Consider the following 24,567-nt stretch of genomic DNA (forward strand, 5'->3'; position numbering starts at 1 on the left):
TGAGGGTCTGTCGTTGTTCCTTGCCAAGATGTCAAGCTCCAGAGCCTCAAAGTGACCCTGCAGAGCCAAGGAGAGGCCAAGAGATGCAGAGGAACATGGCATCGCTATTTACGTGTCGGTAGGCAGCAGTCCCGCGGGTATGGTGGCAAGTCGCGCGCCGGCCAGTTGGGACGGACAAATGATACGAGATTTGATCATATTACGGTGGGTAGCGACTTGCCCCAAGGAGGCATGTCGATTGCTATGGCGCGTTCCCCTACTATAATTCTCTATTGCTCATTTCTGATCTTCACAAAACGCGCCGTCTCCCGTTAGCTACTGCATGAGGGATGGTTTGATTCATGTACAAATCAGGCAGGTCAATGGGATAATCTGGGGCAACCAACTGATAAGACGACAAAGTGCCGACATAGCCGGTGTCGGAGTGGAGAAAATTGAAATTATCAAAAGCTTGTTTTGTTACCCCACGGCCAGCCACGGACGTTGGATGGCTGTTCCGGTCGATGCACTGTCACTGTCAACGGCCGACTTACTTATCAAGTCTAGCGTCCAAGCAAAAAGTTTCTATGTAGTCCGATTCGAAAACAAAACCATCAGCTCTTCTTCACAACCAACAGCTGTCAGATCAACGTGATGGTCACAAGTTCAGCATGATCGAACCACGTTTGGTCAATGACCTGTCCGACCCCAAGCCTCTTGAACCGTCTATCTGATCCATCTCCGAGGTCTGGCTCTATTTCTGACAGAAACATCACGTTGGAGCCGTCAGGCTTTTCGTTAAATTCGTTGTTCGAAATCTCAGCAAGGTAGAATGGCTCAGCCGGCCACTCGTTCAAGTCAAAGACCATCCACCCACCAGGCGTCATATCTCTTCCAGAAAACAACTTGGTATTCTGCGTCACGAATCCGCCGTAAGTGATGGATCCTTTGGGATAGAATTCCATGAAGTAGTAGTCATCCCCAGATCGAGTAGATGGATCTCCTTCTCTTCGTGCCTCCCACTTCTTCAACCGGGCCGAAAACCTCCATGCGGACGCGGAGCCACTTATCTTGACGCGATTCAGTTCACGAATACAACTTTTCGCCGCACGAGCTGGTGCGAGGAAAGATATAGCTCCAATGGTAGATGTCCATGACCAATGGGGTTGGTCTTGAAGAGCGAGCGGACGAGTCAACGTCACTTTCGCGAACCAAAGCAGCTGAGTAAGTACGCAATGTGTATGAAACGCTTCGTGGAGCAGAGAGTCATCATGAAATACCCCGGATGTATATTCTTCGGCAATTCCTTTGCCAACCTCTGTAGCCAAGCCCAAGATTGCGACCGGCTTGTCCGACTCGTATGTTAGGCTTCTTGCAGCGTAGGTGGACACAAGATCGCACCAGTCTGCATAGAAACCTAAGATCTCTTCGTGATCTACTGACGAGTCGCTTTTTGGTTTTGCTTCCTTAGCTTGCCGATATCGCCTGGCGCTTTCAAAGAGCCTCTGCTCATCCCCCGATGTCTCATTTTCACCATCCTCGCATTTGAGCAAGGTGCGACACGCCCAGACCATTCGTGCTTTTGTAAAATGAATAACACGAGGGGATAGGATCCATTCTTGAGTAATCCATGCCCGACTCCCGAGCGGGGTTTCGCTGACCGTGGTATCCAGCGCGTCAGGAAACAGAGTTGCCGACATGTATTGTCCTTGATCCGGTTCTCCGTAGGGAAGACGGACGACTGGTTGCAGTGGAGGACGCGGAACAAAGCAACCCTCGGAGCCGTCTCTGGCACCGGACGCGGCGACAGTTATTTCGGCATCTTTGTAAATGCGCCCCATCTGAACTGACTCCTTGCGCCAGTCATCAGCGTCATCCTGCACGATGCATAGACTATCAATCCAGAGGTAACGGAAGCCGAGAAACCGTACAATCTTGATGGCATCTTGGAAGGTCCTGGGTAGACTGGCGAACTTGATGACGTTACAATGCTGAGCTAGGTTGTGAGATGTAGTTGTCAGAATTCTTTGCTTTCCCCAGCAATGGCTTAGAGCGGCATAGAAGGCATGGACTCCGTTGGTAACCAGGAGTTTTGGCTCCCCTGATCCATCAGCCGGGCCAACGTCAAGGACCCTAGTGGGCAGTGGTGGCATAATGTTTGAGCCACTCTTTGCCAAAGAAGTCTCCGGCCCAGTAAATGCCTCGTTGCAATCCTTGTGATTGGTTTTGCAAGTGTCGTACCAACGCTGTACCAGCCTGAATGCCTCGCTCGAGCCGGAATCCGTCAATAGCCTCGTCCCGACGACGTCTTGGTTGCGGGCAGGTGCGCTATCTGTGATATGAACATCTTAGCTTAGCTTGGCAACTGTGGACTTGTTTGTCTGTTGGAGCTCTTACTAGGATCCGCGAATAGACTCATCTTGACTAGATCATAATCGTACTCAATGTCTGGGATATGCACATTGATCCCGAACAACATTGGACGCTGCACACCGTCTCCAGGGGCGTCCTCTGCCGTATCCAAACCATCGCCGACACCAAACAAGTACAGAGGTTCAGACTTCGTGTTCGTGCGAAGTTGTTCGTCCGACTTGGGAGTCCTGCAATCCTGGTCCATAGCCAGGCGTATAAGCCTGCAAAAGTCGCATACCTTGGCCAAGTGAATGAGGTCGTGTGCACTATCGATATGGCGATATCCATCAGGCTGAGCCAAGGCTTGCGGGGTAATACCCTTGCAAGCGGAGCAGAGAGCCGCCATCGTTGAATTTGTCAAGGCCAGCCGGGAATCGAACAAGTCTCGGTGATGGAATTTGCAATACTCGAAGAAAATGACTGAGCTCTAAACGCTGTGTCTCTGCCATTGTCGTGGGGGTGCGGTGAGAGTGCTTGCGCGATATTCTGCAACCTCTACATGTATTACATTATCTCCCAACCAGTTGGTGCCAATGTTCTATGCATGTCATCTAAGTCAGCCAAGCTGGAACACTGTTGGCTTAATATTGCCAAACACGCGTCGTAAAGTGGAGCCACGATGGGGTCAGTCCCCCAGCCTCCTCATACTCGTTGTGTTTTGAGACTCACATCCGGGCTTTTCGGTCCAGCGATGTTTATCAAAATACTACATATGCCTGATCCATCTCGTTCCTTTCAGACGAATGATAAGATCGTTACAAAGTTCCACATATCGGATTTGGATCTTGCCGGCTTCGTATGAAATGGATGAGTCCAGGTGAAGAACCCAGAACGATTGGCGACTCATGGGTTGACGCAAAGATTATCGGCGAGAATATGCAATACATCCGAACGCTTTAATAAAAGTCTTGAATACGGGCAGAGAACGGTTTAAGTAGATTGTTTGAAAGGAATACCGCGACTCTGCTGCTGGTTTTGGTGACATTGGACTCTTCTGCCTTCTTGCTCAAGCCGTTGAAGGTGCGATTGAAGATGAAACAGTCCGCGACAGCGAAGTCAACGCCAACATAGCAAAGCAAGATCCATCACTAGCATTTAGTTGGTCAGCGTTGCCGTAAGTACAATCAAATCAACCCCAGGCCTAAAATTCATTTGATAGGGCGTAATCTTTTTTTAGATATTGGGTAACTTGATCAGTTGGAATGGATAATTACTTAGAATTGCGTAATTAAGGACAGCTTTGACATCAATCCTTATCCGAGAATGCATGTTTGTCAAAGAGAAAAGAAGAATGAAATAAAATGAAAGGATGGTTGTCTTTTTTACGTGGCTTATTTCTACAAAAGCTACCTATGTGGAGTTACACTTAATCGATCTATGTTAGGCAAGTCAATGGATTGAACCTCGGTATGAGCTCAAATCGAACCCCTTAGATCTTCATGAATACGTCTGATATGGTTGGCTTCATTAAGTCGTGTTGATGAAAGCGCGAAGGTTGACGGGGTTCTGCGTCTCAAACTTTGTCATCTACCAATATTATCTCCATGTCATTTTGTCGGATTGGAAGTTTAATTCGACTACGAATCGCGGGCAGCGCAAAAGCCAATTGAAATCTCAACTAGACTCCGATTAACCCTCCAATCGACGGCTGGAACCTTCATTTTACATACTACGCAAGATCAGTTAATAGATAGCAATTGACCCTTCGTCAATCACAGAGCCCAACGGTTCGAACCCACTACCCTGGGAAAGGGATACCAACACATTTGAAGTCTCGGCGTAGATGAAGCTCTGAGTTTCTTAGAAATAGTAAAATTCTCTTCGGTTTCAGCAGAATCCTCGGTTTCCTTCACTTTCTCAAAGTTCCTTGCCATGCTTGGCAAGACCAACCACAAGTCAAGTGGCCGCATCACATCTGCTGGCGGATCCGAAAATAGAGAGTGATCCGCGCCCTTGCAGCAGCTGAGAGCAAGATATTCTCTCTGAAGCGGCGAGAATGAAACTTGAATAATGACGAATGACCGTTCTAAGCCTGAGTGACTTTGATCATTCTGGTAGTGAATCCGACAGGAGACTCGTGTCGAGTTATGATCAGGCGAGGGTGTCTGATCTTTGCATATTCAGCCAGCCACAGGTCGAAACATCAACCCAGAGCTATTTTATTCCCACTGTATCTGACGGCTGTCGAGGTGATGTTCAGCGTGGCGTTTTAGTTACTTTTGTGCATGGCAGGGTCTAACTATTGCCCCATCCTGAGACATACCGAGCCCACCAGCGGGCTGCTCCCGTCGGATTAGTACCCCGCCTTATACCCACACCCGATCTCAGGAACCCCCCAATAGGTCAACTTCGCATACCAACGATGGAGCGACTACCGGTAGTAAGCCTACCTGCGTGCTTATGACTGACTGAATTTGCAGAAGATAATTGATATCACATCAATCTCCGACATTGCTTTATGTCTCATTGCCGCACTCTGGGCACCAGCCTGACTCTCCGTATGATGGCATCAATGTGGAACAGAAGTTGCAATCATTTCACCCAGAGAGGCAGTGAAAGCGTTTATCCTTGCCTCAATCTGTGCAAAGACGCTGGAGAAGCCTAGAGATCAAGAGACTTAGTCCACAACCTGATTCTGTCTACACACGCCAGTGCTCACCATTCATCACTCCATGCGGAACTGTTTGATTGGTGGTAGTCGTCTATCGACATGAGTCTTTGTGTCATGAAATACCGACAAAAGTGACTGAGGCCCACTACTCTTTCGACTGTTCATCTGAAAAGGTTTAGAAGTATCCGTCAATCGTCTCCGTCTCCAGCCTCCGAAGACAACAATCGGCTTTCCGTACACATTAATCGGTGTGCTTTGATTATCAACGTTGTGGACTCACGTATATCTAATGCTGTTGGAAAGAGCGATCAGCGGCAACCAGGAGAGGGGATGTATGTTTCCTCACGGCCGGCATTTTCTTGAAGATCAGTTGTCATAAGTGAGGAAATCGTTTGGGTACTTGCGAGATGACCCCATCCTTCGGCTAAGGTAGGTACCTACATGTCAATATCTCGGAAAGTCCATTGCTTGTGATTGAAGTGCAGCCATCCGCAGTTACGCAAGGTATCTCGGCACGCTCGGATTGGAGGTACACCAAACACACTCCTCAACAAAGTGTCGGGCTGGGAAAGGGGGCGGACTGCTCACTTTCATCGGCGGGATGGGTGTTCACTATCGTTCCACACCGCTACCATTGCCAGAGAGGCATTGAAACAATCTGATGGAATGCGCATTTGGCGCTCTCCGCCTGAAAGGGAAAGTTGCGACCGACCAGTACCGCTGCAGCTGTCGGGCGTTATTTGGAGTTCTCCCATGCGGGAGATGGAACATATGGAAATGATTAGCGGGTTACACTACGCGGTCGGTCAGACAAGTCTGTCCTATCATATCCCTGTTCGCTTTGAGATGCTCAATTTCGATTAGCACGTTCAAATCAACCATCACGAAGCGTTGCTCTCGAACGATGTTGCTTGTTTGCCTTCAACATACAGGTTCCTTGGAAGAATTCAAGTTGCGAGGCAGAGGCGCACGAGAATCTCCCGATGAGTGTTCTTCCTGCGCGTCCATCCCCTCATCCGTCTCACCGTGCCTCTAAAAGAGCAAAGCCAAGAAAAAGAAACCCGCAGGGAAAGGTAACACACAGCCACACCATTGCAGCATACTCACATTGCTGTATTATAACACCATGATCTTGATATGAACCTTGAGATCTTAGGGCTATGAAATGACTAAGCCTGTCTCTTTATGGCACAAGCTTTCAAGTACTTGGTACTTAATCTGCGTGTCCACCTGTTCGTGCCCCTCGACTTTGTGTCTTCCTAAGAACTCATATCTCTACCAGTCTACTTCTCGCCTAGTACCTCCAAGTCCTCGGACAGAACCACTGGAGAACAAGCACCGTGCCATGGCGGAGAGATTGGATCAAGGCCGGAAGTCAGCACTGCTGATAGGCATCGACAAATACGACAGCGATGCGATGCCTGACCTTCACGGTTCCCTCTCTGATGTGGCTACCACCGAAAAGTTCCTCAATGCCGTTGCCGGCATCTCCAACATTACCAAGCTTACCTCCCCGCCGGATCCATCCAATGACCTGCTCCCACCTTCGACAACGTCACCTCAGCATTCCAGACCCTCGCTGACAACGCTCAGCCTGGCGACTTCATTTATATTCACTATTCGGGCCACGGCACTCGTCGGCCCACCGTCTTCAAGGACCTTAAGCACGACACCGCTCTCCTTGACGAGTGCCTGGTACTCGCCCGTAGCGACCGATTGCTCGATTACCTCCGTGACGTCGAGGTCGCCTTTCTGCTCAAGCAGATAGCCGACAAAGGCGCGACTGTTACCTTCGTGCTTGACTGTTGCCACTCCGGTGGAGCCACACGGGGGGGCGACGGAGACATTGGGGTGCGGGGGGTTGAAGATATCCCGGAAGGGAGCTTCTTCAATTCTAATCGAAATCCCATTCAGTCTGTGGAGGATCTGAAAGATGCCTGGCGCCCGCTCTCAAACGACATTGAGAACGCCGGTCGTGGCGGCAGTGTGGAAGAGCACTGGATGACGTCGTCCAAGGGGATCAACTTCTTCGCTGCGTGCCAGCCGGACCAGAAGGCGCAGGAGGTGTCGTTCAAAACGCCGTTGAAGAAGGGGCTGTTCACTGATTGCCTCAACCGTGTCTTCGACGCCCTCGATGGGGCAAATTGCCTGCCCCAGCTCAGCTGCGATGTCGTGTTCAACCTCGCTGCAGCGCAACTAGAGATCCACGAGCAAAAGAAAAGGGCGGAAGAGCAGCAACCGGTATTTGGCGGCCAGGGAGACTGCCATATTTTTGGCATTGAGAGTGTGGTGCAACCCGCTGTGGTCATTACTAACGTTGAGGAATTGTTCGACGGGAACCTCAAGGTGAAGCTGACAGCTGGCGTGGCCCACGGCATCATCGTGGATGACATCTTCGCCATCTACCCCAAAGACAGACAGCTTGACAGCCTTGCTGACTACACCGCACCGTTGGCTACCTGCATCGTGATTGCTGTGGAGGATTTCACCTGCACAGCGCACACCCAAGCTAAGGGTACTGACCTCAAACAGAAGGAGGAGGTTCAACTCGGCTGCCAGGCTGTTAGTCTGCGCAGCATTTTGAAGGATCACATCCTGCAGCCTAGAACGGTTTTGGTATCGGCTGCAGATGACAGTGCTGTGTCAGTGGCCCAGAAAGTCCGAGATTGCATCAGCCGGAGCAGCTTCGTCGATCTCAAAGACGACGGCGATGCCTTCTTCAAAGTGCTGGTGCAAAACGATGGCAGTTTCATCATCTCTTTCACCCCAAACCAAGCTGAAGCCAATGTCAAAGACAAAGGGAAGCCCGAAGATGTGCTCTCCCACTTAGTTCACCTAAGCATCTTCTACAACATTTTCAACCTCGCAGAAGACAACGCCGCGCATCAAGAACAAGACCTGACGGTTAGTAAACTCGGCTATCTCGATCAGGGCGTCAAGCCCCCTCCTCCGCGGCAATTCAAACTGGGTGAAACCTCTCCCTCCCTCAAGGATCTCAAAGTGTTCCCGAAAGACTCAATCGACATTGTCACAGGCCAAATTCTAGTTATTGAGGTGAGAAATACCTCGCTCGACAACGTATACGTCGAGATACTGGACCTGGAGCCGTCGTGGCGGGTGTTACGGGCGTATCCAATGCCGAAGAGGAAGCCGATCATGACGACGCGAGGCCAGGGGACGCTCTTCTTTATCAAGATGTCGCCATCGGAGAGGGTGGAAGGCGCTGTCCAGCCCGACACGTTCGACCGATTTGTCGTGATGACCACAACAGAGGGCCGCCTCAATTTCCGTAGAGATGTCCTCCCGGCGCTGAAGCTTGTTGGGCAGGAAGGACCTGGAATTGATAGCAACAAGCCGCGCGTATTGGAGCCTGCTGATAGGAATGGTGGGAGGGCTGGGGATGGAGTTGAAGAGCCGCTGTGGTATGTACAGAAACTGGATGTACGGGTGGTTACGGAGGAGTGAGTCTGTTGAACCTAGCGATGAATAAATTACAGTCATAATTGAGCTGCTGTTGCTGAGAGTGAGAATAGTTCAACCTAGCTTCTTTGATCAAGTAGTAGATGATGTCAATGGACTAGTTTTAACGAGGTGGAACCTTGATCTCGGAACACGTTACGATGACTGCTTCTAGTATCAGCCCAAATTATTTCGGCAACGCTGTTGGTGATATGCCCCCCGAGGCTGGCTCGAAAGGTGTCAAGATGATAACAGTACTCTTGGAGGAACAGAACTCAGGCTGAGGCATGAGGCATTGGATGGAATTCTGTCTGGTTTGGGATGGTTCACCGAACAATTAGGACTGGCATGACTGTTGAGATGTTTGTTGCTTGTGGACCTGGTCACGAAGTCTTGGCTGCGTGAGCGGGCCGCTGCCGCTGGCACTAGCTATCTGTACACCCGACGATCAGAGGGTGCGGGGCATCTGATACATATGCCTTATTCGAACGACGGATTTTGGTGGCGTACACGCTATTGATTCTTGCATATCAAATACGGATAGATACTTCAGTAATTCAGGTAGCCGAGTACCTCAGGTATATCTAAGTACTTACGTAGTTAGTCGCTCTACACGAGTTGTCTTTGTAACCTCGCGGCAAGAAATACCCCTAAAGACTCCTGCAGGAGACCAGCTCGCCACAAAACGTGACGGCATCTTATAGTCTGCATGGAGTGATCTATGTCCTGCAAGAGAACCGAGCTGAGATGCAAGAGATGTGTCATTTAAATGAGACAAATCATACAAGACAGATGGGACTTATGTCGAGATGGTCTGCTCTTAGATCATCGAATGCGGGGTGATCTGCCGTGTAAGGTGGACCGTATGTATGCAGTGATCAAGGTGGAAGGGAACTTCGAGGGGTGACGAGCTATTGTCGCTTGCGGGGTTTGCTTGCTTGTTTGTTGTTGAACGCCGGTTTCACCCGTGAAGGGGAAGGGCGCCTACCTCGCCGATCAGAATCTCAACGTTGCTGGTAGTTTCCCAGGCTTGGCGCCTGTTCGATGGTTCCGATACTATTTCCGAATGCATACAGGATGCTATGATGTCGTCGCCCAGGCGAACTTGATATATCTCTCGCTCAGCCTCCAGTCGCTCAGCACAACTACGAGCACGAAGTCAAACCTGCTCGGAACTCGAATTATTAACCTCTATACACAACTTCAACTAGTTTCTGCGAGTACGTAACTCCAAAGCAACTTCATCAGGTATCATCCACCATGCCAGCTAACGGAACACAACCCGGCAACATCGACGAGAACCAGGCCAAACATGCTCTCGTCAGCTCGTGGTTTCTCGGCCCGCGGGCTGAGAACCTCGACGTCCTGGAGAAGCTCTTCAGTCAGGCCCTCTTGCGGCAGAAAAAGACCCGGATCGAACTCGCGGGTGACAATGACAAGGATATCTTCATCACAGAGGACATGAAGAAATTAGATATTTACCAGCAAAGCATTCATAGGCTCAGCAAGAACTCGGCAGACTTGTCGGGCAAGCTTGCGAAGCACTCTGTACCGTTCTGGTCACCTCGGTACAATGCTCATATGAACATGGATACCACGCTGGCGAGCATCATTGGGTGTAAGTCAGCGTTCACACAGTTGAAATGCAGTACCTAACGCTTGTGGCTCTAAGACATGTCGACCATGATTTACAACCCCAACAATGTCGCAACCGAGGCAAGCCCATACACAACCGAAGTTGAGAGACAGGTCGGCCAGGAACTTTCTGAGATGCTGGGATATAATCGTCAGGACGAGAACCCCGCTCCCTGGGGGCACATCACCTGCGTAAGTCGCTCCGCTCATAGATCCCGCCTCTCACGTTCATGTCAAGGGACATTCATCATTTCTAACACGTTCTTTATGTTACTAGGATGGATCTGTAGCCAATCTCGAGGCCATTTGGGCAAGTATGGGTCCCCTGCATCTCTTTACGCAAGGAACATGATCTAATCATCCTCTCTTTCCCTCCACGTAGCGCGAAACCTCAAGTTCTACCCAATTTCCCTCAAGCTCGCCATCGAGAAAGGTCCCCTCAACTTCCTTAGCGTCGTCGAGCCGGCATTCGAGGTCGAAACGTGCAACGCCGGCTCGAAGAAGTTCATGGAACTTAGTAACAAGGAGCTCTTAAACCTAACGCCATCCACGGTGCTCTCAATCCCCACATTACTGGGTGAGAAGTACTCCATCAGCCCGGGCTTCCTTCAGGACGCACTGAGGCCGTACCTGGTCCAGACCACGGGCAAGGATGAGTTGGAGCGCAAGTTGGAAATTAACCCAGGAAAGTACATGATTTGTGCGACAAAGCATTACTCCTGGCCCAAGGGCGGAGGTGGGTTACTCTATCATTTATCAACGCAGATGAGGCATCCATGTCGCTGACAGGCTACCAAACAGCCATCTCGGGCATTGGATCCGAAAACTTCGTCGACATTAACGTCGATAACGAGGCTCGGATGAACCCGAAAGACCTTAGGGCCAAACTCGACGAGTGCATCAGTAACAACACTCCCATCTTCGGCGTCGTCGCCATCATGGGCTCCACAGAGCACGGCGCGTGCGACCCACTCGCTGAGATCATCAAGATCCGTGACGAGTACCAAAAGAAAGAAGGTGTGTCATTCGCCGTCCACTGTGATGCCGCATGGGGTGGCTATTTTGCCTCACTGCTGTGGGAACGTGACGGCCGTGGCCCGGGCGAAATCCCGTACGTGCCGGCGATGCCCCTGAATCCATACACCAAGACACAGCTGGAGGCTTTAAAGCACGCGGATAGCATAACGATCGATCCGCACAAGTGAGTCTTCTCCCTACTGGATGTGCTTTGTATGTTTCCTTGCCTTTTCTAATATCCACTATCGCAGATCGGGATACATCAACTATCCCGCCGGCGGACTCTGCTACCGAGATAGGAGGATGCGATATCTCCTGACTTGGACGAGTCCCATTGTGTTCCACCCCGGCGACGACAAGGGCAGTATGGGCGTCTACGGTGTTGAGGGAAGCAAGCCTGGCGCATCAGCTGTCGCTACCTGGCTTACCCACCAAACGCTGGGACTTGATCAGGAAGGCTATGGCAGACTGCTCGGCGAGGCCATTTTCTCGTGCACAAAGGTCTGTTCAACCCTCAATTCCCTGCTTCTAGGTATCCTTCTATGGGCTAACGTCAGTTTTCTCCAACAGCTCTATTGCCACTGGGTCACAATGACGCCGAAGCCCCAGGATCGGCCCGCTGACTCACTCATCGTTGTGCCTCTCATTCGTCTTCCTTCGGAGAGAACACCAGGCATCGGTGTTGAGGTCCAGAAAGACTACATCCGAAAGAATATCCTCGGCCGTGATAACAAGACACTGTTTGAGGACAAAAAGGCCTGGGATCTGCTGTGTGAACTGGGAGGCGATCTCATGATCAATGCCTTTGCGACCAACTTCACGATTGACAATGAGGTGAATCAGGATGTGGTGAGTCAACTCCCCCCCACTCAGACAGGGGTTCACCCTCCCACGTTGCGTGTAGACGCTGATGGACTGTGGTCAACTAGGGCGAAGCCAACTACCTCAACCAATGGATCTTCTCTAAGCTCTCCGTGTCATCCGAGAAGGACGTGGTCAAAGAACGACCGCTCTTCCTCACATCCTCCGAGTTTGGCGAGAAGGCGTACGGCAAGTGCCTAGAGACCTTCAAACTTCGTCTGGGTCTCAAAACAACCGACAAAGAAGGGAACGTCAAGCCCTCGCGAGGTAGCTTACGCTTCCTGGTCAACGTGACCATGAGCCCATGGCCCACAAGCCCCGACTTCATGAGCCGTATGGTCGAGGAGTTCCGCAAGATTGCTGAGCGCGGCGTGAATCGCGTCATCATCCGCAATAAGCGGACTCCCGACTTCCACGGTTTCGTCGTGCAGGGGTTAGAGAAGCTCTACTTCACCCACATCGCCATGTTCAACATGGCCAACCATCGCAAGCAGCTCATTATTACGGCTGACCTCCCCGCGAACGTGCAGGCGCGGTACAAAGAGGAGCGCAGCAAGAGCCCTGGCCAGTTTTACACCATCGCCAACATGGAGAAAGAGATGCTCGAGAACCTACTCGATGGTCTGCTCAATCCCGAGACCGCATCCAAGCTCAAGTTTAGACTGGACAAGGGAGTCCCCGCGGGTGATACGCCGCCGTTGGAGGAGGGCTTCGCGCTGAGCAATGTGCGGGTGGTGGTTGATGAGTCAATGGCGTTCGCTGCGCTAGATGACGAGTACCCAGCCAAGATGCCCTTCTACCTCTACGGCAGCAAGAGTGAGGTCCACTTGGACCATGTTCTTAAGACGGCACCGAACGCGCAAATCAGCGCCGACCTGGTCAAGACAAATCTGACTGAGCATCTGACTGACGAGCAGCTCAAGGAGGGTGTGGTCGTCGTGCTGGATGATGTGTTTGAAGCCAGCTTGCAGCCTTTGTAAGTGCCTCTTTCCCCTTGATGCAGCATCCTTTTATGAGAACATGACTAACAATAGACCCTACTTCAAACCACACAGGCCGACAACAGTACAGGAGTCAGACAAACAGAAGCATGTCCTGAATCTTGAAGCCCCAGGCTTCTCCCTGAAGAAGGGGTTCGACCATAAGGCCTCTGTGTACAAGACTTACGAGGAGGCGAAGAGTGGGAAGGGTCAGTCCATTGCTACGGGAACTATTAGCATTGGCGACGCCGTCTTCGCTGACTGGGATGATGTCAACATGGATCCTGCTGCAGAGAATGACCATCAACACTAAGGTGATTCTCACCGCCACATGATCGGTTTGTGGCCTCCTTGGAAATCATGACAAAGGAACGATATATGCGCGATTCCAGTGGTACCTGTATCATTCATGTGTATGGGCTCGTTATCTAGTCGTAGATACGTAGATCTTGAGTGGTTATTCATACTAGGGGAGTTGTCGATCCATGCTTCCGTCGTAAATTGTAACAAATCGAGCGACCCTGCAGTTGTAAGAGTCGCTGGCCATGGGGAAGTTGTGACAGTGACTGGGGGCCCTTTACGTCTTGATGGAGGTATGCCCTTCGGCCTATCTATAGTGGCAATTTCGAGACTGTAGACTTCAGTTTCTCGTCAGCCTTGGTAAACTAACGACAACTTCTAATTGCCTGAGGGTAGCACGGTCAGGTTTAGAGAATATAGGAGTATTACACTCACATTCCTGCATCGGTAACTCATGAGGAATACATCCTAAACCACTCTCAAGAGCCTCGCCTTTACGTTCAGACATGCCTCGTGAAAGTAAAGCACCACATGCAGTCTCACACCAGACTGTCGCTCTAGCCGACAATCATCATATTTGTGTCAATCCGATACAGGAATCCGCTGCACCGTGTTTTTCTTGGCTTGCTTTGCTCGCTTCCTCTCAAATCATATGTCGTGGGTTTGGCAGATTGTGGAGCTTTCGGATGCTACAGTGAGACAATGCCCAACAGAGAGACCTGGTTGGGTACCTATCTTGCCACCAGCTAGCAAAGCATGTGAGGCCGCCTCTCTCAGCTGAAAACTTAAGTATTGCTTGCCTGCTCATTCGCCTAGCAAGACTGAGATCGACATCGCATCGTGGTCTCCACGGCATAATCCTTTCCTTACCACGCCGAAACCACCTCGGTAAATCACTTCGAACGTTGAACCCCTCAAAGAAGACCAAATCCAACAAAAGGCCATACAGACCAACACTTACAACCAAAAATGGGTAACCCAAGCCTAGCCCAAAGCTACCGCAGTGCCATGCGCCGTCACCGCTTCGGCTACGCGCTCTATGAGCCAGCCCCCTTCTCCCGCTTGCGACCGGGTATGCTGGGCTACCTCGATGACGAGTACCAGCGGTGGCACCCCATCCTCGACCTAGCCGACGCCGAGGCCGTTAAGGCCGCCGGGCTCGCCCCGCTGGGATACCTGCAGCGCAGCCCGCCCGACCCGCGCCGGTACGGGCCGCTGAAGGCAGACAAAGTCACCGAGACAAGCGTGGAGCTTGAAGCGGGCGTGGGTGGGGCGGCCGTGGGTCTTCCAGTCGAGGTTGCTGGTGTTTTCAAGTACAGCACCGCGGGCAGCTTTGGGGCTGTGTTGCTCTGCGAGGACGAGATTGTGTCCGAAGGGTTTGACTTTCGCGATCCGTTTCTTGCGTGGCTTCAGATCCATGCCAAGGTGCTGTTTGCCAAGTATCCTGATGCGAAGAAACATGGTCTCTGTGCCGTGACCTGGACTTACTCGTCGGCTGATATTGGGATTACCACATGGGATAGCTCCAAGGGCAGCGCCACGGTTGGGTGTGATGTCGGCGCTGCTGACGTTGCCAAGGTCGGTCCCAAGGTGTCGTGGGTTAGGGGCGCATCGAGCAGCGGCTGGTCAACTTGGAAGGACCAAAAACGCGTTGTCTTTTTTGCTGGCGTCAAGATCAAGACTGGGTTGTTTGGGTCTCTGCGGGAAGAGTCAGAGAAGAATTGGCGTGGCGGTGACGAGGCTTTCATTGTCGACGATGATGAAAATGGCACCTACACGGTTTCGGTTGAGCAATTTGGAGATGATTGGCATCGCATTCGCAGAGCTGGGGAGGGGGGCCATATTGCGCCTCAGGATTCTGATGATGAAGAGAAATAACACCCATAAGCTATGAGGTTTTGAGTACGGTTCATTGGACAAAGGGGTTTGTTCAGACACCAAAGTGAACAAATGGAACCCAAAGCGAATTCATGGACGGTTCCTCATCATCTACTCCGTCTCCTTTTCTAGACCCAGAACTCTGCGCAGTGCGGCCCCCATCATTACCGTCATCATTACTATCGACATTCTCTCTTCCTGGGATGGCCATCCCTTCTCCCTCGTCATCTGGGATTACAACATCAATAGCACCATTGCTAAAGCCGCGGGTAGTTGCGCCAACCTGAACATCTCGTAGCTCCCTCAATGCTAAGTGAAGTCCTCGATGGACCGCTGCATCTGTCTTCCCCTCAGTTTTGATCGTCTCATAAAACTTCCGAGCTACGTTGACGCAAAAGGGATCAGACACGGTCCATAGGGTGCCTACAACATGACGGAAGCCCGCAAGCTGGCATGCGTAGCCGAGATGGATCCCTTCATCAACCAACCCAAGCACCTCATTGGCCCCTGTGGAACAAGCAGAGAGATAGGCAAGAAATGGTGGCTTCTCTTGCAGCTTCTCGTTGCGGAGGTCTTCCACCGTCAGCGGGCTCTTCTCCCAGTCGCGGAGTAGGAGGGCACTCTGGGAGGGGTCCGATGAGTTCGACGTGCCGTGACCCGCAAAGTGAAAGATATCGCATGTGCCGAGCTGTTCCAAGACATTGACTTTGTCTTGGACGGGACGAATAGGCGTCGCATTCAAGGCCGGACAGAGTTTCTGCAGCATGGCGACTTCGGGCTCTGCGTACTGCAGTGGTGATCTGCGTGGTGTGCTCTTCATTGAAACCAACAACGCGTTGATTGGGCCGGAATCATACTGCGGAATCTTCTGGCGACGGCCGGTAAGCAGAGAATTTAGCGATGAGCTGTATGACGACATGACACAATCGAGGGCTGTTTCTCCAGAGTGCTTGTTGTGGTATCCAGCGGCATGCAGTGGTAAACTGTTGAGGGGGCCAACCGGTATCCACCAAATGTGCGGCCATGAATCTTCATCCAGAGGGAGAGGGCGGTCGAGACCAAGTGCGTTGAGAACTGGATGCACTGCTGAGGACCATAGCCACTCTAACACCGAAGACAGCGAGTCGGGACGGTCCTTCAGTCCCTTGGCGTATGACTGTATGTCTTCGAGGCGCAAAAGGGGAAGCCCCAGCAGCTTGATGCGGTGCTGATCAACGATAAAAGCATCGCATCGGAACGAAGACACGTTTACCACAACAGCAGGGTCCGAGTCGGCGGCTTCCATGAGCTGCTCAACGGTAGGCGGCATCAAGAATCTCTCGAAACCTTTCTCGCTGCGGATCTTGGTTAGAAGATTTTCAAGGTCCATCTCTGCTCGGCGGCGAGCTTGTGAACCCGACTCCAACGAGCCAGTCGTTAATAGTGCGGAATGACCGGAATCTAATATGCTGCGAAGACGGGAAAGATCATCTGCCCATTCTGAGTGTTCCTCTCGAAGAAATGACAGATCAGTCCGGAGATCAAGAACAAGACCAGATATCACGCCTCTCCCGAGCTCCAGCTGCTGCAGAGCATACGAGGCCTCCTTCCCTGCATTCAAAGCGGCGGCGGCAGCGTTGGCGCCAAGACCAGCGAATCGCTTCAGCATTTGTTGCTTGTTGACATTCTGCATATGTCGGGGGCTCAAAGCATGGAGAAGACTGAGAGCACGGTCGAGGTCCGATGAGACTTCCGTCCAGTATTGGAGTAGCAACGATGGATCCGAGGAATCGTGAGTCTCCAGCTGTTCCTTGGCAACGTCAGCAGCCCGAACCGCAGCATCAATTCGAATCGTGAGCGGTGCAGCTCGAGACTCCCATGCTCGCTGAAAGGCCTCTCTAGAATTCTGCAGATCCGTGACGTCGCCAGTATGGTCAAATCGAGCATGCAACGCGTCCCCCAAGCCGAATTCCAGGTACACTCTCTCAGGAAGACTTTCTGGTAGACCACCATGAATAACTTCTCTAATGATATTAATGGCCTCGTCCAAGTCGGCAGCTTCGCCATAGTGATCGTACTTTTCCTTCAGCAGATTTGAAAGAACGTTCGCCACTGCCGCGCGCATCCCCATGTCATCGCCGTCAACCACCTGCGCCGCTTCTCTACTGAGGTCAATTGCTTGCTGAATGTCCTGTAGATGCTTTGAACCCATGTTGAATCGTATACCCAGGAACTGGCTGAGTCCCCTGAGCCAATTGGTCCGTTCTGGATGATTTGCACGCACCATGCGCAGAGCTTGTCGCCCGCAGTCAACGGCATCGTCGAGATCGCTGAGGACACCGGTATATTGCGCTCGCTCAACAAGCCTGTTCGCCAAGTTAAACAACTGAACAGGTCTTTCAGTATCGTCATTGCTTATCAACTGCAACACACTCTTCGTGTATGAAATGCTTGCACTGAGATCGTCAACATCCCCTTGTTGCTCGTAACGGATACCCAGCAAGGTTGCCAGGTAGCTTGTACCAACCACATAGTTTATCTCATTCTTTGGAATTAGTGGCACAGTGGCAGTGAGAACGTCGACTGCACGATCCAGATCTTCAATGTTCGCTGTTTGCTCGAACCGCCTCCCCAGAATTCGTGCTAGAGTGTTGGAACCGATTACCACACTAGGCACGTCCCCCTGTGATTTTGCCGTCTTTATAGCGGCCTCAGCCGTGTTAAGAGCTCGCTCGGCATCGTCTAGGTTATGTGTGAGCTCGAACAGCTTACCACGCGAGATAGCAAGCCGACGCAAAATCAGGGCAGTGTAACGCGAGTCCTTGGGTATCCTCTCCGCCGCATCTTCACCCACGCTGATGGCCCGATTGATGTCTTGCTTATCTCTCGTGTAGTCGTACCGGTTTTGTAACATTTGGTTGAGGTTGGCTAAAGCTAACATCCGCTGCTCCGTTTCTGGGCGCGTGGCTGGAACATCTTCTTCGGCAAGTTGCACAGCCCTGTTCAGGTCGTTTACGTTTCCGTCGGATCCCGGCATGGAGAATCGTTGATAATATGCCTGGGAGAGGTCGCCCAACAAAGTCGCACGGAACGCATGCTTTTCTGGCACGACCGATAAAACCTGTTCGTTCCACTCGATAATCAGATTAACGTCCTCAAGCGATCCCGTGGAAACACTGAGGAGCTGTTCCAAAGCTCTCGTTGCAGCATTGATGGCTTTTGCGAGTGCTTGCTTCACACCAAGATCATCTGGATGTTGGGAGAGCACCTCCGCAGGCTGGCGGATGGCTTCGACAATCTCCGGAATGTTCTCCATCGGTTATTGGTGGGTCTAGTTGACGACCAGACAAATGCAACGGCAGAAGCGATTCAGAGGAAGTCGGTGTAGGTGTTGGACACGATAAGATCAGATTTAACTGCACATCGAAAGAGCGTCGCTATGTTTGTACCAACGTTGAAAACTAAGCTTGGCAGCTTCAGAGGTCAACATCAGAATGTTATAACCGTACAACGCATGCTTTCAGCCAAACAAGAGCGGGGGCTATGTGGCGTTGTCTCGAACGCCATGGCAGCAAGGGAGCGCTTCCCTTGCGGCTGACCTCTCGAATGGTATGTGGCGTTCTTGTTGTCACTTTTGTTCAATGCCGTGGCGGCAAGGATGCTGCAGCCCTTGCGGCTGAACTCCTAAACCGTACATGGCGTGGAAAGCCGCAGGCGTGCTCTCGGTACACATCAGCAGAGCAACCGTGGGGTGGGTGTGATAGTCAAGAGTTGATGGTCCTGCTACGTGAGTGGTATGGAATGTGAAGAATGGATAGAAGCCCAAGGTTTCGCTAGAAGATATACTACATTAGGTAAATGGAAGAGTGGCCTAGTGGACCACACCACCTTATATATCCATATAATTTACAAAGTGCTTAGATCTCAACGCTTCCAAATAACACGAGATACTAGAGACAATCCTTCCAAATTGTGTTATAGGCTACTATGCATTTGGGTTGTCTTCAGGTATCACTGATTCGATTCAAGCGGATTCTCAAGTCTTGAGGCTGGATGCTGAAGAGAAAATATTTTTGAGAGCTATTTGTAAGCGCACTGAGTGAATGACTAGCTGGTCTTTGGATTGCTTCTTTCAGATTCTCAGAGAAAGGGGTTCGGCAAATAATCACTAATCTCTCCATATAACTCGCACGACGCTCTAAATGACTTGGTTTATAAGCAAGTAACAACGGGTATCCTTGCTATGAGGAACCCCAGCCTGTATTTAAAGCAACAGACTAGTTCATCCCAAGTCTCTCATCAGTCGATCAGTTCCTTGAATCCTCGTCTCAAGCTCTCTGCTAGTCTCTCAAAACTCATAATGCATCCTTTTATCTTCTCTGGCCTGGCTTTGGCTGCTACTTTAGTACGGCCCGCATACTGCATAGACCTTCCCAACTACACCGGATTGAAAACAGCTCAAAATGGCAGCGTCTTGACGGTGACCTTTCACAATCCTTCGTCTCCTATCAACTTGTGGAACCTGGATACCCAGAACGATTTGACCGATTTGGTGTCTCGCCTCCAGGTCAATAACGAAACCAAGGTCGTTATCTTCAACAGCAATGTTCCTAGGTTTTTCATGGCGCATCTAGATCTCTCCCTGCCTGAGTTGGCAGATCGTAAGTGCATCCCAAAACTCCGATTGAAGTTACTCTGGGTTTCATGATATAATGACTGACATCTTGAAGCTGCATTTGGCAAAGAATTTGGTACTCTCATCTACAACGTCTCCCAGTTGCACCAAGTCACCATCGGGGCTGTGGAAGGCCGCGCCCGCGGTGCCGGCAACGAGTTCCTCGTTTCTCTCGACATGCGCTTCGCCACAAAGGGCGAGAGCCTCTTCGGCCAACCCGAAGTCGGAAGCGGCTTGTTCCCCGGCGGTGGCGGCAGCCAATTCCTCCCGGGTCTCATCGGCAGAGGCCGCGCCATGGAGTATGTCCTGAGCTCCAACGACATCACTGCAGAGGACGCCGCGAACATCGGATGGATCAACAAGGCATTCGACACCTCCGCTGAAATGTACGGTTACATCGACGAGCTCGCCCAGCGCTTCAGCTGGTTCCCTCTGTCAGCTCTCAGCGGCGGCAAGAAGACGATCAACAGAGCTTCGGCGCCGTCCCATGAGCAGGTCATTGAGGACACCAAGGACTTCTTCCAGCAACAATTTGATCCGGAGGCGCAGGATATCGCGAAGAGGTCGGCATTGCTTTCTCGCAATGTCTCAGCCGTGGACTTGGAGCTGAACTTGCCTGAGACGATTGCCCGTCTTTACACCTAAGGGGGAAAATCAGTTTGAACGGCCTGTGTTGTGAAAAACGTTTGGGACTTTGCCTACCTCAGTGTTGTTGATATCTCAATTTCTTCATGTACCTAAGTTAAACTTTGGAGGATTGGAGTATTGGTACGTAGCATATCAAAGTAAGCCGCTGCTTCGTCTTCGTTCCCATCACCTTGAAGTAGTCCGTGAAATTTTGTCACCATCTCATTCTCAACATCATCCCGTGCTAGGTTTGAATCAGATAACCTTAATGCCAAGCCTCCATGATTTTATCTGTCGTGATTTGATACGTTGGATACCGAACGTCAGCCCATGAGTATTTCTAGGTTGGGATTATCGTGACTATGCAAAATCCCAATAGAATTGCGTATCGGAACATGCGTCGCCAAATCCACAACTCAAAGAGACCGTGTTCTGAGGGTTTAGGGGACAACCGTTGAATTATTTTGGCCAATGGGCGCGCAGATATCGATTGGCTTGAACAGAGCTTTGTCCTGCTGTAATACGCGCGACCAACTCGGGCCCAACGACTAATACCTCCGACTCAGCTGTAGTCAGCGTCAGCTGAAAATGATTAGTGAACGCGTCACGTTGGGCTGATAGAATCGGACCAATGCAAGTTCCGCTTCCGCATTCGTGTATCGCCGGCTACGGGGCGCCTGCCAAACCAAGATAAGTCGCAATTTCTCAAATACTTTTCATGCATTTTAAAATAACAAATCTTGGTCGATTGTCTTAATTTATGGACTGCTGATCGGATTGGTCAGCGAGTTTTCAAACTCGGCGCCGGCTTTCCAAGCTCTTCGAAAACCACAAGGCCGCAGCCATGAACGATGCAGTAAAGACAAAGTCTCCGAGACAAGGCGGGATGTGAACCAATCAGCTGGTATTTACCGCGGCTTTGAAAGTTGACCAATTGGTATATTATGACCCATTAGCTCCGCTGACCGTCGCTGTTTCCCAGAGATTTGTAGCATCACGTTGGCTTCGAAGATTACCCTTTACCTCATTATACCCATTCGAAGCATCATCGAATCAACATACCCAACTTAGACAGTGCCATATAACAACGCGCCCATTTTGTCCATTCACTACCCCATAAACTCGCCCCCATTGATAACTCTAGCTCACGCCACGAAGGTACCATGACGTTTTCCCCAGAGAAGGACATACCAGACCTGGCCGGCAAAGTCATCATCGTCACAGGTGGAAGCAGCGGTCTCGGCAAAGAAAGCGTTATTCAGCTGGCGAAGCATAACCCCGCAGCAATCTACCTCACAGCTAGGACAGAAGCCCGTGGTAATGCCGCCATCAAGGAGGTGGAGCAAGCCGTGCCGGCAGCCAAGAACAAGATCAAGTACCTCGAGCTAGATTTAGGCTCCTTCGCCTCGATCAAGAAGTCCACCGACGCCTTCCTCACCTCAGCCGACCGTCTCGACATCTTGATGAACAACGCTGGTCTGATGGCTACACCACCAGGCCTAACAACAGATGGATACGAAATTCAGTTTGGATCAAATTACATGGGCCCGGCTCTGTTCACTAAATTGCTGCTTCCGATCCTCAAAAAAACTGCCGAACAGTCAGGATCTGATGTCCGCGTCGTCAACTTGAGCTCAGAGCTGTTCAAACAAGCGCCCTCGGAGGGAATTCTCCTCTCAAAGTGCAAGACCCCACTCGACAACATCTCCAGTCTGGCTCGCTATGGGCAGTCCAAGCTCGCAGACTACTACCACACCCGCACGCTGAGCCAGCTTTACCCCTCCATCAAGTTCGTTGCAGTCCACCCTGGAGTCGTCAACACTGGTCTCTTTGACGACTTCAGAAAGAGAAGGCCCTGGGTCGGCGGAGTGATTAGTGTACTTGGGTCGATCTTCCTGACCGACGTCCACGCGGGTGCGCGAGCTCAGCTTTGGGCCAGCACAGCTGCGAGTGCCAGTGTCAAGAGTGGCGGCTTCTACAATCCGAAGTTCAAGGAGTATAAGGAGGCGAACTTGTACGACGATAAGGCGGCCAAGGAGTTGTGGGACTGGACTGAGAAGGAGCTTGAGGGCCATTGATCCCGTTCCTCTGGACTTCTGAGTATAGGTTCCTTTGGAATGCTGGCCGGGCGATGGATTGCTTGAGAGATGGAAAGCAACTCATGTCACGTTTCTATCTCATCAATTACTTGGAAGCGAAGGGTGACGTTGATATAATCTAAGAAGGGTCACAATTAAGTACAGATCGACACAGCCATGATAATCTTGCATTCGTTTCCGACCGATATTCCAGAAAATGATGAATCAATCTAATGGTCCTCTCTTTCCATTCCCGTTAAAATTATATTTGTGAGATTTTAATGTGGCCTTGCTTGATTTGACCAGTTATTGTACAAATCGTGAAAAACATCACGTTCAACTCTAATATGTGTTTAATGCTACCATTAACCGTCAATAACCTCGTTTCCCATCATCGAGATCTTGACGCCACTTTCTTGACACTCTTGCCACGAGCAGCTGTCCAGGCCGAGTGTGCCTTAAGCATTTCAGCCACGCGATGCTCAACTGTGGCGCACCGAGGCGCTGTAGAGCTACTTGTAATACGTAGATAAGTGGCTGGAGCGACCATGCGCCGCATGTTTGTGGCTGTGCCAAACTTTGGGGAGAATTGTTTCTCGGTTTCGGCCTCGGATGGGATGGCGTCTTCATATGCCCAAGCTACTTGTAACTTGACCAACGTACATTTCCCAAGGTAAGTAGTTTGGTGAGTAGTCATGTCTTCCCAAGAGCTGCAATGAAACCGTTAAACCCCAGGCAACTTGCGAGCCGGGAATAATGTGGCGTACGCAGCCCCTCTTCTACCGCGAAGTACTTAGCGCTTCATCACAGCTAATTAGCGTGAGACTCGCCCATTCTTTTGAGACGTCAAACGGGAAGAAAAAGGGTCTGATCTCTGCATTGCTTGAGCTTCCCTCCGCATTGCCAGTGGACAGACAGCTTCATCCTTTGACGTCATCGCGAGCCTCATCTGACAGTCTGACATCAAGCTCTCAACGAACCAGCTCCTTATGCCCCTCACCTCATCATCCCTTCTTTCAGGTACTTGTGTTGTGTCTCATCGCCCTGTGAGCCTGCGAAACCGAATGGTGGCGCTAAGCAATAAGCACTGCCCCCAATGGTCTACTCAGCCGCAGGCAGCCAGCAGATCTCCAAAGTGTCGAGGTTCAAGCTGACGGTAGGAGCTTTGATTCGCATGAGCTTTCACATGCGTCTTACTTAAAACCAGTCGTCATCCCTCGTCTCCGCTGCATGAAGCGTTGTGAAGATTATTCTTTCTGTCAACTCCCATTGCGATCTCACAATTCACGACAGAAAACGGGATAAGAAGACCCAGTAAAACCCCGACGAGAAAACACACCAAATAAGCACCATGGCTGCCCCAGCAGTCCATAGCCTGCCCCAAGCCGGAAACTCGGTCGGCATCTTCCCGCAATTGACGGCGCGCCAGAGCGAGACCCTCGTGCTCAAGGAAAAGATCCTTTCCATCACCGGCGACAGCTTCGACATCAAGCTTGCCAATGGTCAACCGATCCTCCGTGTGCAGGGCAAGGCGCTGTCAATCTCGGGCCGCAAGGCTGTCTATGATATGTCGGGGAATCACCTATTTGATATCGTCAAGGAGCACTTGCACCTCCACACGACATTTGCGGCGCAGGATCCCAAGGGCAACAAGATTATGGAGGTGAAGAATAGCTTTGCTCGTGAGTTTGCTACCCCTACCTACCTCCCTGGTGCTAGTCACAGCGGATAAGAGTACCGAGCTAACCATGTGGGTGGCACCAGTCATCGGCTCAAAAGCTACCGCGACGTTCGTTTCACCACAGACAGGCAAGACGGAATCGCTCGAGATGAAGGGCAATTGGCTATCGACACAGGCCGATATTGTTGACACGAATACCGGCCAGGTGCTGGGGCGAATTGACAGAAACATGCTCCGGGCGCGCGACTTCTTCGGTGGCAAGCAGACGTACGCGCTCACGGTGGCACCGGGGGTTGATATGGCGCTCATGTGTGCCCTGTGCATCTGTCTAGACGAGAAGAAGAATGACAACAAGGGTTAACGGAGAGGCGTGGAGAGGGAAGCACTTTTCTTGT

At 51.2% G+C, this 24,567-nt stretch overlaps 8 protein-coding genes across 8 annotated transcripts; 6 read left to right on the top strand and 2 right to left on the bottom strand.

The window, feature by feature from the left end:
• Window positions 1-620: 620 nt before the first annotated feature.
• On the bottom strand, window positions 621-2,737 carry CCOS01_07222 (heterokaryon incompatibility protein; the record flags this gene model as incomplete). The annotated part of the gene is made up of 2 exons (XM_060455389.1): window positions 621-2,311; window positions 2,377-2,737. 2 exons carry the CDS (start codon window positions 2,735-2,737, stop codon window positions 621-623), a joined length of 2,052 nt encoding a protein of 683 aa, XP_060313281.1.
• A 3,610-nt stretch (window positions 2,738-6,347) lies between these two features.
• CCOS01_07223 (uncharacterized protein) lies at window positions 6,348-8,467 on the top strand (the record flags this gene model as incomplete). The annotated part of the gene is made up of 2 exons (XM_060455390.1): window positions 6,348-6,479; window positions 6,596-8,467. The coding sequence occupies 2 exons, from the start codon at window positions 6,348-6,350 to the stop codon at window positions 8,465-8,467; spliced, it is 2,004 nt and encodes a 667-aa protein (XP_060313282.1).
• Window positions 8,468-9,721: 1,254 nt separating this feature from the next.
• On the top strand, window positions 9,722-13,267 carry CCOS01_07224 (uncharacterized protein; the record flags this gene model as incomplete). Its single annotated transcript, XM_060455391.1, has 9 exons — window positions 9,722-10,079; window positions 10,134-10,288; window positions 10,374-10,410; window positions 10,479-10,832; window positions 10,898-11,297; window positions 11,365-11,614; window positions 11,684-11,962; window positions 12,043-12,950; window positions 13,030-13,267. The coding sequence occupies 9 exons, from the start codon at window positions 9,722-9,724 to the stop codon at window positions 13,265-13,267; spliced, it is 2,979 nt and encodes a 992-aa protein (XP_060313283.1).
• A 956-nt stretch (window positions 13,268-14,223) lies between these two features.
• Window positions 14,224-15,132, top strand: CCOS01_07225 (uncharacterized protein; the record flags this gene model as incomplete). Its single annotated transcript, XM_060455392.1, has 1 exon — window positions 14,224-15,132. The coding sequence occupies one exon, from the start codon at window positions 14,224-14,226 to the stop codon at window positions 15,130-15,132; it is 909 nt and encodes a 302-aa protein (XP_060313284.1).
• Window positions 15,133-15,184: 52 nt separating this feature from the next.
• CCOS01_07226 (uncharacterized protein) lies at window positions 15,185-18,427 on the bottom strand (the record flags this gene model as incomplete). Its single annotated transcript, XM_060455393.1, has 1 exon — window positions 15,185-18,427. One exon carries the CDS (start codon window positions 18,425-18,427, stop codon window positions 15,185-15,187), a length of 3,243 nt encoding a protein of 1,080 aa, XP_060313285.1.
• Window positions 18,428-19,471: 1,044 nt separating this feature from the next.
• CCOS01_07227 (uncharacterized protein) lies at window positions 19,472-20,431 on the top strand (the record flags this gene model as incomplete). The annotated part of the gene is made up of 2 exons (XM_060455394.1): window positions 19,472-19,772; window positions 19,842-20,431. The coding sequence occupies 2 exons, from the start codon at window positions 19,472-19,474 to the stop codon at window positions 20,429-20,431; spliced, it is 891 nt and encodes a 296-aa protein (XP_060313286.1).
• Window positions 20,432-21,576: 1,145 nt separating this feature from the next.
• Window positions 21,577-22,491, top strand: CCOS01_07228 (uncharacterized protein; the record flags this gene model as incomplete). Its single annotated transcript, XM_060455395.1, has 1 exon — window positions 21,577-22,491. The coding sequence occupies one exon, from the start codon at window positions 21,577-21,579 to the stop codon at window positions 22,489-22,491; it is 915 nt and encodes a 304-aa protein (XP_060313287.1).
• Window positions 22,492-23,842: 1,351 nt separating this feature from the next.
• On the top strand, window positions 23,843-24,533 carry CCOS01_07229 (uncharacterized protein; the record flags this gene model as incomplete). The annotated part of the gene is made up of 2 exons (XM_060455396.1): window positions 23,843-24,173; window positions 24,256-24,533. 2 exons carry the CDS (start codon window positions 23,843-23,845, stop codon window positions 24,531-24,533), a joined length of 609 nt encoding a protein of 202 aa, XP_060313288.1.
• Window positions 24,534-24,567: the final 34 nt, after the last annotated feature.

The sequence above is a fragment of the Colletotrichum costaricense genome (assembly GCF_030867565.1).
Source record: "Colletotrichum costaricense strain IMI 309622 chromosome Unknown Scaffold_7.1, whole genome shotgun sequence".
Taxonomy (NCBI): Eukaryota; Fungi; Ascomycota; class Sordariomycetes; order Glomerellales; family Glomerellaceae; genus Colletotrichum; species Colletotrichum costaricense.